The sequence below is a fragment of the Eimeria mitis genome, genomic scaffold (assembly GCF_000499745.2).
Source record: "Eimeria mitis Houghton genomic scaffold, Emh_scaff373, whole genome shotgun sequence".
Lineage (NCBI taxonomy): Eukaryota > Apicomplexa > Conoidasida > Eucoccidiorida > Eimeriidae > Eimeria > Eimeria mitis.
Window position 1 is genome coordinate 1 of NW_024015279.1, and position 21,116 is coordinate 21,116.

The 21,116-nt window shown below is 50.1% G+C and overlaps 3 protein-coding genes across 3 annotated transcripts; all 3 read right to left on the bottom strand.

Moving 5' to 3' along the window:
* Positions 1–9: 9 nt before the first annotated feature.
* EMH_0009970 (uncharacterized protein) lies at positions 10–12,488 on the bottom strand (the record flags this gene model as incomplete). The annotated part of the gene is given in 29 exon segments (XM_038022624.1): positions 10–57; positions 401–508; positions 512–524; positions 1,602–1,895; positions 2,035–2,438; positions 2,566–2,982; positions 3,196–3,405; positions 3,544–3,726; positions 3,861–4,097; positions 4,255–4,535; positions 4,646–4,836; positions 4,931–5,291; positions 5,455–5,591; positions 5,746–5,955; positions 6,195–6,688; positions 6,806–7,050; positions 7,199–7,339; positions 7,437–7,642; positions 7,750–7,976; positions 8,120–8,361; positions 8,494–8,585; positions 8,731–8,873; positions 9,011–9,148; positions 9,346–9,595; positions 9,769–9,845; positions 10,030–10,160; positions 10,410–10,566; positions 10,762–11,004; positions 11,235–12,488. Coding segments are annotated over 29 exon segments (7,134 nt in total).
* Positions 12,489–14,311: 1,823 nt separating this feature from the next.
* EMH_0009980 (uncharacterized protein) lies at positions 14,312–15,576 on the bottom strand (the record flags this gene model as incomplete). Its single annotated transcript, XM_038022625.1, has 4 exons — positions 14,312–14,608; positions 14,807–14,970; positions 15,106–15,252; positions 15,360–15,576. The coding sequence occupies 4 exons, from the start codon at positions 15,574–15,576 to the stop codon at positions 14,312–14,314; spliced, it is 825 nt and encodes a 274-aa protein (XP_037878479.1).
* A 3,072-nt stretch (positions 15,577–18,648) lies between these two features.
* Positions 18,649–21,057, bottom strand: EMH_0009990 (uncharacterized protein; the record flags this gene model as incomplete). Its single annotated transcript, XM_038022626.1, is given in 6 exon segments — positions 18,649–19,387; positions 19,697–19,951; positions 20,071–20,257; positions 20,261–20,381; positions 20,594–20,756; positions 20,921–21,057. Coding segments are annotated over 6 exon segments (1,602 nt in total).
* Between the last annotated feature and the right edge of the window lie 59 nt (positions 21,058–21,116).

Sequence of the window (21,116 nt, forward strand, 5' to 3'; positions counted from 1 at the left end):
TCGTAGAAGTTAAGCGTACAGCCACTCAACAAGCCAGGCAGACGACGGCATCTTGCCCTGCGAAAACATTGACCAATAGTCTTAGTGTAGTTGACTTTCCTGTGTGAAAAGGGCAGCGCTGCCTATATGTTGTGTCGTGTTTCTTATGCTATCTGTAGGTGAGTGAATGCTTTCGATTTTATACATTGGAGCCATCCGCGCCGTGGCAGCGCGTCGTTTATATTACTTCACGCCCTGAGTGCTCGTACAAATATGGTTGTAACAGTAAAATTACTTACCTAAAGATTTCGCCGGAAGCGGACATGCTTATTACGAAGTGAAGCTTCCGCTGTACTAGTGACACCACTGCCTCCCAACCATCAGAAGGGTTAGCTGGTTCCGGCTTTTCAGGCGATCTCACTTGAAACGAAAGTTTTTCTCTATCCGACTGGTCAAACAGCCCAAGGATCTCCCCTGCAGTTGGTGCACACGCTAAACAAATACTAGTATACTGCGGGTCATGGCTAAAAANCCAAGGATCTCCCCTGCAGTTGGTGCACACGCTAAACAAATACTAGTATACTGCGGGTCATGGCTAAAAAGGAAGGGTAGGGATAGGGGACTTCGGAATGGGGTGCTGCCAATTCTGGATGTAGCAACAAACCTGTAGTAATGATGCTTGTTATGTCCTGGAGCCATTCCTCATGTTTAATTTTGTATTCTGAAACACGGAAAACTAAGTCCTTTCTGTCTGCGCAGATTTTCATAATGAGATCTCGAAGGTCTTCTCGTACGTCGTTGGGGCCCCACCGAGACCTGGTTGAAATCGTTACTGTGCTGTACTCCATGATTGAGGCAGCAAGGCGAGACAAGCTTTCACGGCCTGCCAGGACGCAGTAGGTGCGTGAAGCGCACATCGCGTTGTCCGTCTATACGAGAAGCAGGTCACGGTCCGCCATCAGTCTTTCATTCCCTATATATGTCTGTTTTTCTGCGCTAGGTATAAATTGCAAGATACTTATTGGCATGTTAAAGCAGNCGAGCGATATGCTTGTTGGCATGTTCGAAGAACACCAGGTCAATGGGCGCCTTTGCGTCTGCATTGTATTGTTCCAGGTACCTGTTGGGACAGAATCCTCCTGAATTGAGACAGTTTGCGGTAGGACTCGTAACGTACGGTGTGCTACACCGGCGTGTCAGGTTTTGAGCGTGTTTGCTTGAGCATTCAGCATCGCTGTCGAGGAAGGTGGACGGCTATCGAAAGGTAGCAAACGATTAAGCCTTGCCTAGTGAGCACTTCATTCATTTCTTCCTCTGAAGCTAGAATCTCCGAGTAGCTTTTACTGGAGTCCATCTGGGAAAAGTCGCCGAACATAATTTGGGAGCAAACGCAGTCTGCCAATTCATTTTTTATCTTCAGACTAGCCGAAATTTGTTTGACCAGCATTCTCTCTGTCCACTTTCGGTCCTCTATTGACACCAGTCTATCTCCGAATTGCCTCTGCATTTCGTGCAACCAGAGCCTGTTCACGACACAGGAGCAGGAAGAGTGATCTTCGAGTTACTTTGCTTCGGACGTATAGAAGACACTGAATGACGGGTATATCTCGAGGGGAGCGTACCGTGCAATATCCGTTATTGTTTTAAGTTTACTAGTATCTGCCATGAGCATGACTTCTAACGCTCTTGAAATATCTCGGATGGTAAAGATGTAGTGGCATTTGAGAGGCGTCGGGAGCAAATGTTCCGTGATCCGCTCATATGCAGCAACTGTGGCTTCAATGATGTCTTCAGCACAACCAAGGAAGGCCGGCAGACTTCGTGCCCATGCTCCTTGCAAGACTTGGGTAAAGATGTGCTTCGTATCTTCTGAAGAAAATTCGTCTTGGAACAAAACGTTAAAGTGCCGGAGGAGCCTGGCAAAAGCGCAGCGCTCAGCCAGCAGAGCTGCAGTATGCATTGTCTAGAACAACTCTGCCTGAGTTGCTGCGCCTATCCAGCTTCCATTCAGCAAGGCATTGATATTGAACAACAGGTGAAGTGAAGAATACCCACCGCATGTCTGTCCGTGATCCTGCTACGTCCGTTGCACCAGCAAGAACAGTACTTGTGTCTTCAACATGAATAAACTGGAAACGAGTACGTTCGTAAAAGCCTCCATACTCGACAATTTGTCTCAATAACTGGTGAGGCCTTTGTGCACCAAATGTGTCCGGGACAGGTAAGGCGAGGTCGTCAATTAAAAACAACATGCGAGAGCCATACCGAGGTCCCAACGACCGTCGGTGCCGCTTCACAAATCGGGTCATCAAAAAATCCTCTACGTCGTCTGTCGTAGTCCTATGTGCCAACGCCAGTTTACAGCAAACATTTGAGGTGCCCGGATTTTTCATGCACTGTTGGAGATGTGAAGTCTTGCCAGTGCCGGGTTTTCCAGTAAGTAAACATCCGTATCCGCCCTGCAGATTTCAGTGAGTCTCACGCTTATCAGTGACTACCGATATCTTGGCAATGCGCGTCCACTTTTTCGTCCTAACGGGCCTGGCTACAACTGCAAACGTGCTATGCTCATCTGGGATGGCTTACGTCCACTAATGTACGCAGAATGAATGAGTTAGCAACTGTCCGGGCCGTTGGTACGAAGATGCCGCTAGCTGTTACTCCCCCTTCCAATACATATTTCTGGATCATTGAGTCGAAAGTCTTCAGCTTCAATGTAGAAGCGTCAGGCATGACGTCATAAATGGTTGTGGAAGGCAACAGGCACTCAAGTTGCTTGCATATCATGCAAAGGTCTGGTAGCATGGCTTTTGAGAGACCAGCTCTCTGTGCGTCACCAAGGTGTCCTCCAACACCCCACGCTAGTGCGACAACGAAGTACATAGGTGCCAATTCTGCAGTGTGCTCTGTGGGTATGTGCTGCGGAGACTCTTTACTTAGCGCAGCGGTAAGGATGCGGCAGACTGATGCTGCAAGTAATGAATCGCTCCATGGCATCGACAACTGAGCAAACAGAACAACCCATCCTAGTGAGCAAGTAGTTATGGCATTTCGAAGCGAAAGAATAAGGCTGGATGGTCCCATCTAGCATGTACCTAAATTGTGTAAAGCTGTGGGCTTATAGGAAGCTAAACAAAGGTGCCCGCGGAGAATGCCCAGTCCAAGAGCAACGGTACGTTTCTTACACCTGCAGGACAGTGTCTCTAGCAAGCATACCTTGCAGTTCGCACGTATGTACTCGAGAGCCTTTTGGAAAGTAGAGATACACCAGCTCTCAATTTGAGGCGCATACGATGCGAATTTGTTTTTCTTCACCTCAAATGATTGTCTCCACGACTGAAACAACGGCCTCCAACCTCGATGCTCAGGCTCGATGAATACAGTTCCACATCTGCTAACCGTTGCGGGGGAAGCAGCTCCCAAGTCCTAGTCCACAATTGAAGTCACACGCAACCAACCAGAAGTTAGGTCTTCTTTGGCCCCAGAAAAATCAAGGAATAGATAAAGGCATGGGAGCAACAGCTGAATACCGGGCATTGCCGTTCCGAAGTACTTAATACTTACGGCAACTTCGAAGAAAAACTTAAGGTTGCTCGGCAGGAGAATGCGCTCGCCATTGCTAAGACATAGGATCTTGTTGTCGTCTAGAGCAGAGTTTAAGTTCTCTGCCCAGTTTGGATCTAAAGGTCCGTCAAGGACAAGCCAACTGTGGGCAATGTTTTGTGAGGCAAGGGCGTCCCTCACCCGCTGGAGCAAAACAGAAATCTACAGGCATTGTTTCCCATCATAACCTGCAGATAGTGGTGGTTGTTGTGCTAGACAACTCCGTTCAGTTCGGAAGTGTGAGTGGAGGTGCTCGATAGTCAGTGTGTTGAGCGTACTGCTGCTACGATTCCGTCAAGCCACTCGGTGGTGTTGGGGTCCAACCTGCCAAAGAGCAGCGTCTCCTCCATTGCTTTGGGGTTTACCCGTAACACATCACAATTGCCGTTGACCCTCATGCCGTCATAATGATCATTCTCAGCAGTTGATTCAGTCTCAGTCTTGGCACTAAGTTGGGATAATGCCGTTGATAAACCGAGGATCAGTGTTGATTTCCCGGCTCCTGGAGCTCCCACCTGAGAGCAAGTTTCGCCTAGTGGATTTTGGGATTGGGGCTTCCACTCCAAAATCAGGATGAACCCAAAAGACGAATACGCCTTGACTTTTTCTGCACACGAGCTAGAGGGGCTAGCGCAGGATGTCGCCCTAGGTAGGTCAGGTGCTTCACCTTACCACCAGGATGCCATGCCTGAGCTGTTGGGTCTGATATAGTTGCATTGCTTTCTCCACAAACCTAGGTAAAGGCTGAAGATGCTGCTCTTGGAGAGTTTTTTCAAATGCAAGTTTTAAAGGATCGTCAGATGGTCCCGGTACTGGATGCTGGGGGAACATATCAGCAACAAGGCCTAAATATGCCGGCACATCATCCATGACAAGTCGGGGCACAATAGACCGAAGCGCATGCATCATGGCAGCTGTTTCATCCAGCCCAGGTTCTCTCTTCTTCACTTCCCCTGTACATAGATGCAATCAAAGAACAGAGGGTGGCATTTTTCGTGGCACTGTGAAACCGTGCAGAGGCGCTATTCGAAGCTAATTCCTGTTCCCCTCAGAGCGAACTCACCAGCATTTACCAGCACGGCTTTCATCGCTCTTAGTCCCCAGTCGTAATGCGTTTGCTGGCTAAGTAAAGCACTTGCGATGGAGAAAACCTGCACGACCTTGGTTGCCAATTCGCTTGCAGTGATAAAGCCGTTGGCAAGCAGGATGACCTCGGCAATTAGCGTCAAGTCTGGCTTGACCATTGAAATCGGTCTGAAGAGGGATTGCAGATTTTCGGGAAGCTCCGTCCTTCCAGCATAACCTGGATTGTTTGTTATGCAGATTCCTACTCTGGAAGGCATCGCACAAGCAGTGGAAGAGTCCGCCCGCATTCACAGGTAGTCGCTCTGTGAAGGAGCCTGGAAACAGCTGGGTATGAACTCTTCCATTCGCTTGCCTGTTATCGACACGAGTACTCCCTCCATCAAATTCAATAATTTCCTTCTGAGCGCGTATGGCCGTCTGGATTTTCAGGAGAAGTTGAGCAACGACTGATAAAACCTCTATGTCAATCCTATTGAATTCGTCAAAACAGGCCCATGCCCCAGTTTGAGCGAGGCCTCTGAACAAGCGTGACATTACATGATGGTCCAATTCTTTCGAACAGTTAAATACGAGGCAAGGCAACCCAAGGGCTTTTGCCAGGTCCTTTACTGTTTCCGTCTTGCCTGTGTCGCAGCGGATAGAGACAGGTTTGTGCCGGCAGCGGCAGCTCAGACCAGCTCCCTCGCAAGTCCTGTGGTGATTGTCACGGTGCGGCAAACACTTATGACCTCATCAGTGCACTTGTGCTGCTTCCTAGTGGCGTCTGCATGACAGAGGCCGCCCTACCTGTTCCAGCCGGCCCTGCAGGCGCCCCCCCGTACCCAAGATGCAAGGCGGACGTAACCGTCATGAAACACTTGTCAGTAAGCGGAGTGATCACAAGTCTCGAAGCACAGCCAAGGTACTCATGCCTATACCGGAACCTGAGGACCACATAGCAAGCCACTACCAGACACTCTTAGTTAAGCGATAGAGGCTGCTATACTTAGTGAATTTAATTCTTCCCGAGGAGTTCCAGTGATGCCCTAAGATTCCTTGCCACATCAGGGTTCTAATTTTCAGGTTTCATGGGTTTACTTTGCTTGGAGTTGTTCTATATCGCAGTCTTCATCCTCATTGTGCCAGTAGTAACGCAGCTGCTTTGTCCATTCAAAGCATGAAGGGCCTATGTTCTTTGATTGGTGCAGAGAATTAAGGATGTCGCGGGCATGGACCATCAAAACAAGAAGAGATTGGGCTAATGTTTGAGATGATGAATCCTCTGTCTGTGCATTGAGCAGCGCAAGCCTGAGTTCAAGCATGACGGCATTCAAGTTCAGACGTAGATATTGCTTCTCACTTACACTGCGTCGCACTTATACTTGTGTCTAGCCGAGATTCTGAATAGCTGGACAGGTAGACCTTTCTACCGGAGCTCTTGTCTAGAAAAACGGTACTAGACATCTTTATGAAAGTTAGTTCTCCATGGCTATCTGCTTGTTACTCTCGATTGATGGGTGTAGTGATAGTGTTGAAAGGCCTCTCACAGCTGAATTTCCTTGTTCGTATCCTTCAGACAATCTTCGAAAGCTGCGTTCTGTCCTTCTGACTGTATGAGTTGTAGTGCATGTTCTGTGTTGGAGCACCACTGAATCATTGCTGCAGTCAATATGCACTGGGCAGGGTGCTCATAAAGCCAATGTTGCGTGTCCTGCCCTCCAGCTCGGCTTTGTATTGTGACCTTTAAGTGGCGCTTCAAAGTTGCTATCATGGCGCCTTCGAGCGCGGCGAACCATTGCTCGACGGGAGCAAGAGCGCTGACAGGCGAATCCAGGTCTAGTTTATTCCCGTCCCCAGAGAAAAGACCCTCTACCGTTGTCCCGTTTGATGCTACAGCAACCGCGCGAATTCCATCAAAGCACTTCTGAAAGCTGTGCTGCAACGCGTTCGGTTGTTTGGCCTTGGATACAATTTTGATCAGCTCCTCTCTAGACAGGAAATAGAACCTGGGAAAGGCCATCCGCTTCAGATCAAGGTAGTCCTGGGCGAAACACCGAAGGAAGCAGAGGCTCTACGTTTGTTTTCTCCACTACGCGCAGCGACCCTTCCCCCGGATACTTTGTATCAAATCGCCATCCTGTGAGCTCTTCTGACTTACCTCCAGCTTGCGCTGCACTGCAGCTAATATTGCATTTTTATCCGCAAGGAGTTCTTGAAGGCCTTCTTCCTGCACAACTGTTATGACATTAGATTGTTCCCCTCGAATTCTCCTGAGGTACGCTCTCCAAAAGCCATCGACACGCTCAAATGCCTCTGCATCATCAGGGAGCTGTTCGAGGGCCTCCACGTTGCCGAAAATGCTCTGTAGACCGATCCATTGGCGTTGCAGTTGTGCCAACTCCTCTGAAGCAAAGTCGCCACAGATATTCTGACCATGATGTCCCACTTGCCTCATGTCCGAATGATACCCGATATAGAGTCCACATCTTTCGGGCTCAACAGCTGCAAATAGCAAGGGCGAAGTGTACTGAATGGACAATTGCCTCCTTACCCAAGACCTGTTGCGCTATGTCAAGCTTCCCAGCCCAAAATTCCACCTTCTCCTTAAGAACTCCCACATAAGGGTTATGCAGCATGCGTTGCACAGATATTTGGTGATCTTCTACGATAGAGAGCAACTCGCTTATATCCCCTGCGCCAGCGCAAGCATCCAAATAGCGGGATGTTATACTAGTGGTATGGAAGCCGCGCATAGGCCATACAATGCTCCACATAGCAAGAAGCCTCACCAAGGATAAAGGCATTTGGGTCTTCATCAAATGGCTTTACCAATAGCTCTCTCGCTTCCCAGACCTCTGTTATCTTGTCCATCGTCTGGCCTAGAGACTGTTGCACCGATGCAAGAGTGGATATTTCGTTAATAAAATCGCGTTTAGAAAATATGTCCATTTGTTCCAGTTGTCTCAAGCATGTTGACTCTTCTGTTCCGGGAATCCTACGCAGAAGCAGCTGAGCCAGTCAGTGTCATATTGTTTGCGCAGTCTAATCTGCAAGTGAATAAGCTTCCCTGTCTCGGTGTCGCATGCGTACACTGTAACTCACTTGAGTTCATCAAAGATAGTTTCCCAGTGTCGCCGCTTAAGTGCAGTATTCCCCAAGTCCAAAATGAGCGGCAGGCGGGACAGCCAGCCTTCGACTTCCTTTTTAAATTCTGCTGCAACGGGGTCTCCAGGAAAATTCTGCAGAGCTATACAAGCTTCCTTTAAAAACTTCTTTATCCCCACCTCGATTTCTTCAGCATCCAATGAAGCCAACGGCACGCCAAGCCACTTCGGTGACAAACAAACAAACGAGAGCCTCGCGAGTATAGTTTCTCGTTACCGGTTGCTTAGGTTTACGTGTTCATGATTTGCTCATTGGAAAGGATTGAGCTGACATCCAGGTTGATACATGGAGCAGGGTTCAGTTTTACCTTATCCGTACTGCTCTGCCATGAACAGATCTGGTGCCACATTTCAACTTTGGGCTTGATGAGGCGGAGCGTTTCTTCGGTTTCCTTGGATATGACGGCAGGAGCCTCTGGAGCCAGGAGCTCCGCCATACCTCTCAGGGTCTCGGCCTTGCCATACGCGAAGTTGATGCGCTCTTCGTATGCTTTCAACTGCTCGTAAGACCTTGTTGGGTCGTCCAGTGCCTCTAGCTTCGTAAATTCCTCTGAAGCATGTAAGGACTCAGCTGCACGCGACGGTGGTGTGGGCGCGCTAACCTGCTAACCAGGGTTGTCAGCACGCCTTCACCTATCTGCGCCGCAGTGGTACGTTGATTATGGATGGTGACAAATCTCACCGTCTTTGACTAGTTTGTTAAGCTCCTGCATCTCTTTCTCAACCTCTTCTCTCTTTGTCCTTAGCTCGACCTTCATTGTCTGCAGATTGTTCCTGGAGTGGAAAAGCAACCGCTTTCACTGACCCTCTTTTTCCATTTGTCTGGATATTGATAATCACCATCCGAGGTGACGGGCTCTTATCTCAGAAGGATTGCACTCGTTAAGCATGAATTGCAGATAAGGTATTACTTCCATACCTTATATGTTCCGCTGCATCTAGCAGCTTGAACGACTCAAACTCATTTGCACTCTTCAACATGTTTTCAAGCTGAATCGTGTCTTCAACGGCTAAGCGGACACCGTATTGCTTCAACAAAGAAAACATTTCTTCGGCAGCTGCCTGAAGAATTATCCAGGACATTCAGAACAGTAATGCTTACTGAGGGTCTACTGGCAAAGGGTGTGGTAGGGTGGAAGAGATCGAACCAACACTGCAGAGGCCTTCCTTTATCCATGTCCTGTAAATTGTTGCTTCACCTTATCCCGATCCAGGTCTTCGATTTGCGCCTTAATCTCGTTGCAACTGCTCACGAAAGAAGCAAATGGGACCAGCTTCGTTGGCCGTTCGTCTAGACGTTTGTTTATGGATTCGAAGCGGCTGGCGGTGCTTCGTACCTAGCAGTTGTAAGGAGCAACATTTTTGAGGGTAGGATGAGCCGAAAACTAAAATTGCAACTACAGCAAGCAAATCCGATGCCACGTTGGGTATTTGGGTGGCTTGCCCTACACCGTAGAAGCATGATAATGGGGAAAAAGTGGAGGTTCTGCGGCACTCAAACTGCACAGATGGTGGGATGTGCTGAGATGCCTACGTGCTCCTTCATGAGTTTCCACAGGAGCCGTTTCATGAAAGTAAGCGCCTTCTCCGTAACAGGCTGCAGTGACGACTTGAGGCTCCGTGCCTCTATTGAGAACAGACCAACAACGTGGAGTGGGTTAAGTTTGTCAAGCTTCTCTTCAAACTCTGAAATGAGCTCCATCTCGGTGGACAATTCATCGTGCCCGCTGACTGAGTCAGCGAACGCTGTCTCATCCCAATTCTGTCCATACTCATATATCTGCCTGCGCAGCACATGCCAATCACGCCAGAACCCTAGTTTCCTTTAGAAAGCAGGTATGTTCAAAGCTCTCGCTCAAAGCCGCACAGCTTTTGGAGGGAGCTTTGTGTGGGTCTAAGCTAGGGTCCGTGCACGGGTGTATGATTATTCATGGAAAGTTAGGAGGGAAACGTCTACCGGTATATTCCAAAATACGATTCGGAATATTTCTGTGCACGGTCAAAGTCCTTTAAGATCCTCTCTTCAATTCGTTTCTGCAAGAAGCGCATTGATAAGTGTTTTGCATCGTCCACACCACACCGGTTTTGTGCAATTTACCGTGCGGACCGGTTGCACGGCAATCAGAAGGCCCGCCGTAGTGGGGAGTGTTCAGTTGCACCTATGTCTCGATTTTCGCTGGAAGTGAAGCTTTTTATATTGCCAAGCATTTTCGAGTACCTTCATGAGCTGCAGATGCTTTGACTGGGTGAGCAATGATTCCAAACTCAGTGGAGGACCTTGTACAACTGAGTCTTCAAATTGGCGGCTTTGGCTAAGTAGTATAACGCTACTGACGGTGGAAACAATTCCTGCATGGAAACCGAATTCTCACTTTACATTAGTGTTCCAAGTGGCACGTGAGAGACGTTAAGTTTATATCACCGTCCGGACCCCTATGTCTCAAGCCCACGACCATATCTTGTTACTTATTTTCCTCCCGAGTAGGAAGGTGAGCAATCTCCAGTTGCAAGGGAACTAAAGCATGTGTCTTCACGTGAGCAAATTCGTCAGTTATGGTGCGTGAACAAAAAAGCCTCTTGGCCAGGCAGTTGCCCTACCTTCCCACCACTCGTGGTGCATAGAAACGAAAGCCGGACGGCCCGGGTCGAGTTCTACTTTTGTGCTGCCGAAGCAAACATGTACAGAAAACAGTTTTGCACAAGTTTCCTCCGTGCCGAGGCGCTCCAACATCGTCGCTGCCGCCTTGGTGACGGCCTGTACAAGCACGCAGATAACACATGTTCTGACTTTGATGCGGTTTTCTTCTGAGCCCAAAGAATGTTTGCGGATGCAGCGGTGACGAGGCCAAAGAGGCTCTGCATCGAAACATGGGGCTGCCATGTGGTGTAAGTACGCCGTGTCTAGCTGCAGCTGTCTGGGAGTGTGTTTGAATTTGTCGTGGAACTACACCTTGGCTAGTCGCATGGTGAAAATGAGATCTATTAGAAGGATGAACTGCCCGAAGAGCGCCTGGTTCTTGTACGCCTGACGGATAAGTCGCTGTTGTTCCACTGCTTCTCGCTTTGCCTGAAAGATTGATTTTCCCTTACTGGAAGAGCAAGCGTGCATCGGGTCCACTTCTGGCAGCTGCGTTGCCTCCTGGAGCTTTTGCATCAGTTCGACGAGCAAAGCCCGTGCTTCCGTTTGTTTGACCTGCACGGAAGGGGTAGAACGTTGTGCAGTTGCCTAATCCAGTTACTGACGCGCTGCTCTTTGCTTACTCAAGCTTCCGTAGGCGACCCCTTAGAGGGTGCTTCTGTTTCCGAAGTAAGAAGCTACCACCACCAGCAGCGGCAGGAAGAGCAGCAGCAGCAACAGCAGCAGCCATTGTAGACTAGGGTTAATTCTTATTTATTTGGCCTCTTTCACAGCGCAGAGCTGACCTCCAACGCTTTGCTCGCTCCAATCTTCGGGTCCGAGCGCACAGTGTTCTGCTGCGCAGTAAACTGGGTGATGTCGTACAGTCCAGGCTGTAACTCAACTAATTTGACTTCGCTGACACCGGCGAGGACCTTATGAATTTGTTGGAGGTGTTCACAGTAAATAGGCTTTGCTATAAACAGCGTTCTGCACAGCATTTCTCTTCGCTCTTCGAATACGTGTTTTCTCGACGCATAACTCCATAGGCACAACACCTTTCTGGCAACGAATGTCTTGAAAAACGGAAGGGTTCGTAGAAGGGAGTGAACAAACGCTTGCCGCATCCACTCGTCTTGCCGAAAACACTCTGATGGTTTTCCCGGGCAAATGTGCATTACTGCAGTTTCCGATATAGTGAAATGCTCGGGGTTGACTTGATTTTGTGGCACAACGACGAGTTTGTAGGGTTCGAACTCTAGCGGGTCGGTGGGCGCCCTATTGCAGAAGAGGAACTTAGTTTTGGTTGTGCTTCCGTGCCGAGCGAAGAACGCCACGGCGTCTCGCTCTGTTTTCACTTTTGTCAAGTCCGCGTAGCCATTTTCATCTAAATCCTGATTCTGTGCTGCCGAATTTTCATTTTCAGTGTGCACTGCCATCAGAGTCTCCACCACTCCAGCGGAGCTGGCATCTCCCTTAGTAGGGCGATCAGCTGCTGAAGGCGAGTTGCTCATGTACGTGTCGTACAGAAAGTTCACGTGTTTGGGAACGGCTGATTCTGAAGTAGGTATGCGCTGGAGTGTTGAGAGAGATTTCTGACGGCTGCTTCTCCTTCTCCGGGTATCGGACTCGCCGGGCCTTTGCTCACGGTCGCTTACTAAGGAGTGTAGGATTGGTGGTGGGCCGCGGCGCCTCCTCTGCTGCTCAGCCCTGACATCTCTCGCTGCAAGCGGTGGTAAAGACCAACTAGGGCTCTGAACTAAGCCGTACGGGGCTGTACATCTTAATGTGTCTGCAACAAGGCTAGGTATGACTTTTTGCTTAGGAGATTCTTTGGCAGGTTGCTCAGTGGTTTCAGAGTCCCGCGCATCACACGCATCGCATTCTCGCAGCGTGTCATCACTGCCTCCTGTGCCGACACTTTCTGACGAATCGAAACTAGAAGAAGAGTCTTTCTCAGGTTCTTGGAAACGGATGGCAGTCCTGCTGGCCGATTCCTCAGTAGTTTCCTCACCACGAGAATCCCCTCCAGACCCACCGCTCGCTGTGGGAGGCGCCATGGGGAGAAGATTTAATGCCCAGATGAGCTGACGCCACGGTAGGATCAGCTTACTATTCCTCAGGGGTAGGTTAGTGTCTTATTCATCAACTAACTGGAATTTTAGCACTTGTCTTGTGCTGCTGCATCATTGAGGACGGTAACGGAGCTGCAAGTCTCCTGTCTACGTCCAACCCTTTACTTCAAAAACTCACGAAACTGACTCTGGATGCTGTTAGTCTATGCCAGCTACTACGGTTCGAAGTACTTGACTCCTTCAACCACTACTTCATACAAGACCCCATAGTTCTTCCCCGTTTGGGCCGGGACTGTTGATCTAAACCGCCCACTGCGCCATCCCAAAGTACTGTTTAGGAGGGGGCAGCTGGATGCGTTTCAATCAGTGAGACTGTATTCAATGAGCTAATAGCGGTAGAAAGCTTAAATCAATGTCCCGCCGCGTACAGTGAAATGGTCTATGCGCCGCACTTTGCATGCAATGGCTCTGTTCTTTTCCTCCGCCAAGCGGTGAATGATGACTGTCGATAGCACTGTTAAGGCTATTGTAGTAAAGCCAAATACGTATGCTGACCACTAACATGTTACACCGCAAGAGAGCGACCAGCTGGAGACGGCTCTGACTGGCTCGGCAGCTCGGCGCGCCGTACCCTGTCCAGGAGCAATATTCTTAGTCATCTTTCAATGAAAATCATTTATATTTAATATTATATGTTTTGTTGTTTGTAATGAAACCACTAACTTATGAAGTCTGTTCTGGCTGACGAGCCATACATACCGTACAGGCTCTACAGGCTCGCTGCTGCAGCTGGACAGGTGCAAGCAACGTCAAGATTGCTTGTCTTTCCCTCGTCATTCCTAGCAGAGCTCAATTTTGATCTTCTTCCACGTTATACTTCAGATCATTATAAGCATCGTACAATAAAGGTGGGGAGCGCACCTGTTTTTGAGCCAGGATCGCTAGCCGATCCTAATGGTTCGACACCTGGTGTGGGAAAGCATATTGCATAGTCCAATGACATTTTCTCTACAATCTACAAGCAAAGCGGTGATGTGTGAGTGATGAGGCCGCCTAAGTTACGGCATGAGCGTCAAACGACTAACCAAACTTGCTACCAGCCTCCGTCACTCCAGCACTCGCCTCACGCGAAAGGCGACAGCCTGTCGTTACAGTAAGCGTGTTGTCCCCATATAAATTTTACTAAAGCAGATCAGAAAGTTCATAGCGGTCATATACTCTCCTCTGGGCACAAAATGCCGCAAGCAGCCCAGCACAAAACGACGGATGGACACGCCCNGGTCATATACTCTCCTCTGGGCACAAAATGCCGCAAGCAGCCCAGCACAAAACGACGGATGGACACGCCCCCTGGTTTGCTTGACCAAACCAAACCGCATCCATCGAACGATACACGCGGCAAAGCGGCATCACCTGTTGCATGCTCTACTGCAACGTCACACTGGTGTCTTTGGGGGCACAATGCAGGGAATAATGACGCTGTAAATTCACATCTCTCGGGACCTGCTGTACAAAATCCGAAAGCAGGGGCCTTGCCTGCAACAATAGACTACGGCCCCACACCAGGCTTGTGCTCCTATTAACCTCCTTGTATTACTTTCTGCATGTCCTTAGCTTATTTGGTGGACAGCGCCGTTGACTTCCCTATGGGTTTGACGGCGGCTACTCGACAGGCATCCTCGCTGACGAGTGCATCTGGTCCTTCTAGACGTGCGTAATCGCTTTTTCTCCTTCCTCGTTGCTCGTTGGCTTTACGGTAGGTGGAGGTAGTGGATTTTGATCTAGTTTCTTGAGAGGAAGTGGGTAGATTAGCAGCAGCCTTTCGCGGATTGCTTACGCGCGTGGCTCCTCTTTCTCCTGCAAGGCTCCTGTGCTCCAGCCGAGGCACAAGCGCCATAGGGAGTTTTGCTTGCTGGGTAGACAAAGCATTTACCTCCCTCGGACTTTGCGATTTCCTCGAGCTTCTGCTGGTACTTGCGGGTCAGCTCCAACTCCTCCTGACGAGCGATCTCAGAGGCCCGTGCCTCCCGCTCCTGAATTTCCTTCATGCGCCGAACCTCTTCATCATATATCTGCTGCTGCGTTTTGTGAGCATCCTCAAGAAGCTGCAGCACAAAATAGAACATGTTGGCAGACAAGGAGCTATTTGAGTTGTTCCTTGGGATGCGGATTGAGCGTGCTCGCCCGAGCAAGTTCCAGCAAGAACAATATGTGTGCCTGTGGCCGCGTGAATATGTAGCTCAGCACGTTCTGCAGTGGTCTCAAGGGTAAATGTAGCTACATCTGGTTAAACCCTTCCTTACCCTGTTCCAGTCTTGTATTTGCTTTTGCTGTTCCTCGAGTCCCTGTTGGTATACGGCTTGCTGCTTGACATACTGCTCCTGAAATTCCTTCATCGCCTTCGCATAGTTGGCGCTCTGTTCTTCTTGGTCAGCTCTCAACTTTTCCATCCATTCGGCCTGATCGTCTGTGTGACAAACAAATTTAAAGGCAAACGGAATCAGACCGAAAAAAAAACAATCCAAATAGGGGAGGCACCGCAACACACAAACAATTCAAAGAAGCAGACGAGCCGGGAAACGCATACAAAAAGATGGCGCACCTGCATGAGTGTCAAGTATCTTCTTCAGCCAGATAACTGCCAGGCTCTTGAAGTCCTCAACGTTGAGCTTTGCGTCACCGAAGAGTCTTGTCGTGGCGACTCCGAATTCCGCCAGTTCGTGGCGCACATGTTCAGGGTCGAGGGCTCCTGCAAGTTAATCGGTAGCAACACACTTATTGCGGCCAACAGTACATACGTGCACACTGGAAAGTTTGTGCATATAAGCTGCAAGCTTCTCTGTTCTTTGGACTCACCAGATGCCTTGCTGAATCGAGTCACGTATTCTATTAATCCATACTGCATCAGCAAATGCCTAATAACGGGCTCGAGAGTGGCATAGGGGAGGGCAAGGGTTCCTTCCACATCATGGCAGCTGAAAGCCATTTCAAGCTGCTGCTCTAGGCCGGGATACAGCGTGTAGATTTCACGCTTGATGTTGTGTTTCTCCTGGGTAGTAAGTGATTGACCCATTTTCCTGATCTTCTTAAAAAGTGGATAAGGGAGAGAGCCCTCTCAGCACTGAATCGCAAAGGCACAAAAGCATGGAAGCAGCACAAGCAATGACATGCATGTCGACGAGCGGCGTAGCTTGCGCAAGTACGCAACAGCGTTGATCAAAACGAAGTTACTGAGTGTCATGTGCAAAGATTATTCCGATGAGACATTTAGCGGGGGCATTCTCCTTCCGTTTTGGTTCCGCTGCAGTCCTGCTCTGTGACCAGTTCGCCACTCTACATTCTGTGCGGCATACCAGCGCTCTTATCTACAACTACAGACTTNGCTCTGTGACCAGTTCGCCACTCTACATTCTGTGCGGCATACCAGCGCTCTTATCTACAACTACAGACTTCTCCGAGCATTTACAAGTTCAAACAACTACTCCAGTGAATGAAAAACAAAGAGGCGAAACGACTCTTCAGCAGTCTCACCGGGCTGGATGCAGCGAGCTGCGGTGTCGTCGGTCCCCGTGGTAGAACAATCTCGAAGAGGACGGAGAGTTATTTCTGATGAAGAACACACCAAGAAGAAGAAGGCGCAAAGTGGGAATTGACAGTAGGAATAATAAAACTGGCAAAGATGTTTGGGTGTTTACGCGCTAGCCAGGGTTACGCCTTGACTGATCAGGGCGAGTGGACTGAGCCTGCTGCGGTGTCGACTGACCAGAGACAGGTAAACAACGGAGGAAGGTAGATTGGGGTATAAATTGTCACTATAAAAAGGCTGTATGGTATATTTGAGTTGATAATTCAATGGTGCAGAAAGGAGGAGTCCCGGAGCTGAAATGCAGCCGCTTATCGGCTGCGCTTTCGAACAACACGGGACCCGGCCTGCACAGCGATTCACGGCCGGCTAGCCGGCATGTATCACCTCTCTTTGACACGAGAATATGCTCTAAACCACTTTATTTTACCCTTTCCCCAATCAAGAATTAAAAAGATACATTTTAAAATCAAGTACAACGAATTTCTTGCACAGACAGTCGTAACACCTCGTGCGTGTGCCGTGAAGCCAAAGAACCAGCGGTCAAGTCTGCAGGAGTCTCGAGTCCCCCTCTAAACAAGGCAGTTAATCGCAAATTAGGTTTATCCCTCTGGGTTAGCCATATTGTAAGCTCTTTTGGAAGGCTGAGAAAGGACTGCTTCGGATCAGAGGTAGCGCATTAACCACAGCTCATTCCGGCTAGAAGCATACCACTCGATGCGTGGTTCCTACACCCGTTTACCTTGCTGTGCTTCTCCCAGTGTACTTGCCTCAGTCTATTTTGAAGCAATATGCGCTAGCTCTGTCAATCTGTTGTTCTCTGGATATTCGTGGAAGGGAACGCCACCTAAAAACTATCGCTTGCAGCAGCAAGCAGCGACGGGCTTCATTGCCTTTGCTACGTGAAACTAGTTGATAGTTATATCTTGCATTCTATAGTTTCGAATTAACGTAATTTCCTCTCTTATAGGATAAACAATCCCATAGCCCCCTTGTGAAACAGCCAGTGGAAGTGGGGAGGGCGCATCATGCGCTAGTGTCAGGTTACTCTAGATCTGAAGGTGGTACTTGCATCCCCGCTTACACGCAGGTTGGCTAACGAGGGCTAAGTAAGTCTTTAAGAATTGTCTACAGTGGTAGTGGATGCATCCAAATGAGGGTTAAGAAGGGCGCCAAGCGGCCTTGCCTTGCAGCGCTCGTTGCAGCAAGGTGTGATTCACCAAGAGCAACAGAGCTCCCGTCCAGCCTCCAGGTGTCATACGCACAGCCCCCCAGAAGCTTGGGGCTGGTCGGGAGAGAAGGCTGCCTGCCATTAGTTAAACTCCTATCTTGAGAATTTTGGCTCTTCTGCAGCTCACGGTGGCTTGCGACTAAGGTCGACGAATCACGTTACAGTTGGCCTCTTTCCCTTTAGACAGATGCCACCAGCGAGTTAGAAACTCATCAGCTTCAATAATTTAGGCGGGAGAGCGGATGGGGCGAAGCGTTCAAGTAGAAGTAGCGACGCCACTTTCTACAGCTCAGCCTCAGCCTCAGCGAGGGCTACCGACAAGCGGAGATGCCTCTTTAGTTTAAAAGGGGAGCTGTCAGATCCCTTGGGGTCCATCTGGGAGGTAGGTAGGCAGGTGTCTGTCCTACCTGTCTCAAACCAGACCCCCGAGATGCATCAAAACGGAAGATAGCATGCAGCCGTCGCAGCAGCAACTTTTGGTCGCTTCTCGGTTGCCACAGGGTGAGCATCCGAGTGAATCCTTTCGGTTGCTGCTGCTGCTGCTGGTACGGCTGCTCCAGCCTACAGTTGCCAGCTGCTGCCTAACACTGGGCTTCTGGCAGCAGCAGGAAGAGCCACGCCATGCTCATGCAACACTGGGCTTCTGGTAGCAGGAGTAAGAGCCACACAATGCTCATGCAGTAGCAGGCGACGGGGAAGCAGCGCCTGCTGCGGAAGCAACGGAAAAGGCACACCTACTACTGTAGCGCCAGCGAGAGGCGCCACGTATGTAAGGAGTCCGTTGTTGCATCGGAGACGACGTTTCTAGGCGAGTGCTGCTGTCTCTGACCCTGTTGCTGCTGCAGTGCAGCGAGCAATGCAGCTGTCACCAAGGAGGAGTGCCTGCTGCCCTTGGGAACCGGCACTGGGAGGGTCAGGGCTGGAAGCAGACACAGGCGCAGATATATAGACAGGAAGAGAGGCGGTGGTACGGGAACACTAAAGCAGATGTGTCGAGGCGAACAGCACATACACGAGATACAAAATGAGACTAGAAGATGGCGGCAGAACGGCGATAGTGACTATGCAGCATAGAGAGAGTAAAAGAAACCGACACTGGCAAGCGCCAGCGAGAAAGGACCCTGATGTACGAGGAATACAGCTCGGAATTTGCTGGGAAACCGGATCCAGCACCAAGAGAGAAGTACAAGTAGCCGGCTGCAAGGGCCAGCGACGGTCAGCATTCCCCAGAAGGGATTCGCCAGAGGCAGCGGAAACTGGACGCAGCCGGCGTTGTCGTGGGCTTCAGGTGTACGGGCGCGCCGCTCAGTTATCGTTTGTGTGCAGCTCGTCTATGCATCTTTTTGCATGTCTGCGGCAGGTTCTTTGTTCTCAGTTTTTACCCGCTTAAACAAAAGAAGATATGCCTGGCGGCTATCGCAGCTCTGCAGCTTCGTCACCTTCTCGTCGTTGTATTGCAGCCAGCCGCTCCCATCCTTGGTGCGCACGTGGCAGATGTAGTGGCCCCCAGAGACGCTCGACCCCAAATGTGTAACGAACGCGAACAAACGATACTGTCCACAGCCATCTCCTAAACCCAAGCGACACCGCTCCAAAGGCGGAAGTCCTGCCGCTGCAGCTTCCTGGACATCCTTCTCCTGAGCGTCTGCCTCCCTCTCTTTTGCGGCTGCGGCTGCAGCAGCTTTCGCTGCATCGACCGCTGCAAGCGTTTCCTCCACTGCAGCAGCAAGCCCCGAGCCTTGAGCCAGTATCCAATCGGCAGCACGCCCCGTGTCAAAGGAGCCCCTGGCATTGGCGACCCCCCCCGAATTCGTCTGTTTTCTGGTTGCAAAGAGCGCTGCGCGTACAGTCCGCGCATCGAAACCCAATAGCAGCAGAGTCTCCACCGATTCTCCATCCGGTTCATCCTCTGCAAATGCTGCTCCTGAGCCTCCTGCTGCTTCTTCTGTCCCTGCTGCAGGAGCAGCAGCCTCAGAGATAGGATCATTGAGGCCCGGGTCGTCCAAGTGACCCATCAGCCACTCCACGCAGCTCTCAGCTGCAGCACCTCCAGTAGCGCGAACAGCCCGTCTGCAATTCATCAACAACACGAAGAAAAAACAAACGTTTGTTTTAAGCCTCACTCTATCTTTTTTCATTTCTCGTTGTTGCGTTTTTTGCATCTGAATTGTTCAGCCTCTATCAAGTGTTCCGCTTAGAGCTATTTCTCTGTCTACCCGTTACTCCCTTGGATATGTCCTGTATTTCCCGTCCATCTAGCTCTATCAAGTCTCCCTTCTGCCTTCTTGCATTCTGCATGCTTCTGTATTTCCTATTTCTGGTTAGCACGTGCTTTTGTCGCTATAAGCTGCGATAATTCCTTCCATATCTATCACTTACTTAGCAGCGTTATTGGAGAACCCCATTGACTCTAATGTAGCAACAACTTCGTCGTTCTCTGTCGCTGCAGCTGCTGCTGCTGTTGCAGATGCTGCCTCGGAGCCGTTGCGTTGTTGTTGCTGTAGCTGCCGCTGAGGCGGCTCGTCCGGAAGCTCACGCTCCTCCGGCTGAAGGCCGAAAGCCCGGAGCTCCTCAAAGGATACCTCCTCAGGGATCTGTCCAGACACCGCAAACTTCAAACCCTCGCCGCAAACCCTAAATCCCAATACAAGTCGAGTGGAAGTTCTACGTCGGCTTCATACATCGGCCCCAGTGAAGTCCAAGGGATGCTGCATCTCCAAACCCTAAACCCTAAACCCACAACCATGCAGTACCTCGACAGAGCACTTGAGTTTCTTTGGAATCCATCTGTCACTAATGTAGAAACGCTTGAGGAAGACGAGAAGGTATTCTGGGTAATTGGTAAGTCGGAGTGTCTTTTCAGCGTCCCCTTTAGCGCCAGTTGCGGGAGAAAGGTAATCGTTGACTGCAGCAGCAGCTGCAGCAGCTGAAATGCAGCTGGANTAGCGCCAGTTGCGGGAGAAAGGTAATCGTTGACTGCAGCAGCAGCTGCAGCAGCTGAAATGCAGCTGGAGAGAGGCACTGACGGAGCCACAGCAGCCACAGCCTCATCGGACTCGCCGCGCTGCGGGCAGAAGCAGGCGCAACCACAAACGCTGAGTAACCTTTTAGCATCCAGGCAGAATTCCACATCCCGAGCACCAGAAAGCGACATGAACAAAGGAAACACTGACACGGAGCAAGAGTAGGACTTCTTTATATAATAAACACAAACAAGGTAATATCAAGTCAAGGGTCTATACAGCAGAGAAAGAGCAGAGAAATGGAGATGCCTACCGTCTCAGCCGTGTCCCCTCCGGCTTCGGCCCCAGCGTCCGATTCCGTAGGCGTTCCCTCTGCTCCCTTTCTCCTCTTCTGCTGCCGCTGCTGCTGTTGCTGCTGTTCCTCCTCCTCTTGCTGCACATGCACGGGTATTGGCAGCGCTAACACCTGCTGCCGGCTGTAGGTGTATCGTACTTGCCGCGATTGGAGACACTCAAGCCGCTGTTCTACCTTCAGTACACATGTGCATGCGCAGCACCAACAGCAGCAGAAACCTCAGCAAGGACAGTCGGAGAAACGCAGATACGCCATACGATTCACGAAAACTAGCATTGATCACACTCCAGAAGCAGCAGACGCAGCAGCAGAATGAGCAACGGCGACAGCTGAGGATGCAGCAGCTGAAACTGCAGTAGCGGAAGCCGCAGACGCAGCAGCAGAATGTGCAAAAGCGGCAGCAGCAACAGCGAGAGGAGCATGCAACTGACCCCGAAAGAGAACAGTGAATCAACCGTTCCATCTCTAAGGGCTTCGTCTG